Source organism: Sinocyclocheilus anshuiensis, unplaced genomic scaffold, assembly GCF_001515605.1.
Source record: "Sinocyclocheilus anshuiensis isolate Anshui unplaced genomic scaffold, SAMN03320099.WGS_v1.1 scaffold444, whole genome shotgun sequence".
NCBI lineage: Eukaryota > Metazoa > Chordata > Actinopteri > Cypriniformes > Cyprinidae > Sinocyclocheilus > Sinocyclocheilus anshuiensis.
In genome coordinates, this window is record NW_015555739.1 from 471,605 (window position 1) to 473,633 (window position 2,029).

Sequence of the window (2,029 nt, forward strand, 5' to 3'; positions counted from 1 at the left end):
CACACACACACACACGCACACACACACACACACGTCAGGAAGGTCCTCACCGTCTCGTTTCGTCTGTTTTGTGTTTAAAGGCTGATCTGTACCTGGATCGTCTTGTGCAAGCTCCTCTGTGTTTCCCAGCTCAACGTCGAAGTCAAACAGGTTGTTCTCAAAACGTGGAACTAAAAGAGACAAACTGACCAATCAGAACTAATCTAATGAATGAACAGACACCCAGTTACTGAACATTGTTAAATAACTGACTGCATGGAAATAATGTCAAACATCCACAATTTTAGAAGTCCATTTTCATGATTCTTTAACATTTCAGTAGATGAAATTTAGGCCTTAGAGTTTAATGCATTAACGGTGTATCTGTTGAATCATTTTAATGAATTGATTCATAACTTTCATCAGGCTTTTTATAGTTAACTAAAACAAATATATACACACTGTACCCTCCATAAGTATTGGGACAGTAAAGACAAAATTGCTCTGTTTGCTGTGGAGTCAAGACATCTGCAAATATGATTAAAAGATGAATATGAGACAAAACTACAGAATGTCAGATTTTATTATTGGGTGATTGAACATATAGATGTTTTACCAGCGAAGAAGATCAGCACTTTTAGAGTTCATCCCACTATCTGATGTGAGCATAAGTATCGGCACAATTGCCTCACAGGTCTCTCTAAGTGATCAGCTGTGTCCTGTTACATTAATTCTTCAGATATTAAAAGCAGGGAATGTGTTGTATCTGTTATATCCATTGCTTCTGCATTCTGAGTCTTGCATTCGATGACGACACACACAAACCAGGATGAAGACGAGGGAGCTGACTTTGAGAGAGAAAAGCAAGCAATTTGGATGCTAAAAGAAAAGAGGAGGTCAATTAGAGCTATAGCAAAAACAAAGGGCATGGACAAATCAAGAGTTTGGAGACCACCGGAGACATCAGCAGCCAACGACAACCTGATCATCTGAGAAAAACAACAGCAGTTGATGACAGACAAATCATAAAAGCTGTGAAAATGAACCCTAAAATACGTGTCTGTAAAATCACCAACAACCTGCAGAAAGCAGGGGTGATGCTTGGGACAATCTACTGTCCGCAGGAGACTTGGACACAGAATTACAGATGCTACAGCAAGATGCAAACCTCTGACCAGCACCAAAAAAAGAAAGGCAAGATTAGAGTTTGAGCCAGTAGAGGCTCAAACTCTGGCTCTTGATTAGAGCCAGTAGAGTTTATGGACCGATGAGACAAAGATGAACCTTTATCTAAGGGATGTGAAAGCAAAAGTGTGGAGAAAAAAGGGAACTGCAAATAACCCTAAGCATACAGCCTCATCTGTAAAGCATGGAGGAGGTGGTGTCATGGCATGGGCAATGGGCATGCATGGCTGTCTGGAACAGGCCCTCTCAGCTTTAATGATGACTTAATGTATGATGACAGTATATCTGTTATATCCATTGCTTCTGCATTCTGAGTCTTGCATTCGATGACGACACACACAAACCAGGATGAAGACGAGGAAGCTGACTTTGAGAGAGAAAAGCAAGCAATTTGGAAGCTAAAATAATTAGAGCTATAGCAAGAACAAAGGGTGACAGCAGCAGAATGAATTTAGAAGGGTACAAAACCATCTTGGCTACCAGTATTTAAGAAAATGCCACCAGACTCATCAGAAAGCGCTTCGTAACGCATCAGGACAATGACCCAAAACACTGCCAGTTTAGTCGAGGAGTTTATCAGGGCAAAGAAATGCAAAGTCAATCTCCAGATTTAAATCCGATTGAACATGAATTTCACCGGCTGAAGAGTAGACTAAAGGCAGAAACTCCCCAAAACAAGCAAAACAGTTGGAATTGGCTGCATTAAAGGCTGGGGAAAGCATTTCAAAGGATGAGACCAAGTGATGTCTATGGGTCGCAGACTCACTGCTGTGATTGCATGCAAGGGATCTGCAACTAAATAATAGCTTTTAATCTTTTACATCTGCCTTAAGTTCAACTGTCCCAATACTTATGCTCACATCAG

The 2,029-nt window shown here is 40.7% G+C and overlaps 1 protein-coding gene across 1 annotated transcript in view; it reads right to left on the reverse strand.

The window, feature by feature from the left end:
* The window catches only part of LOC107673160 (nephronectin), a 12,006-nt gene that overhangs the window by 291 nt on the left and 9,686 nt on the right, over positions 1-2,029 (reverse strand). The window contains exon 7 of the mRNA XM_016466657.1: positions 93-170. Within this exon, the coding sequence (XP_016322143.1) occupies positions 93-170 (78 nt within the window). The remainder of the gene's footprint in view (positions 1-92; positions 171-2,029) is intronic.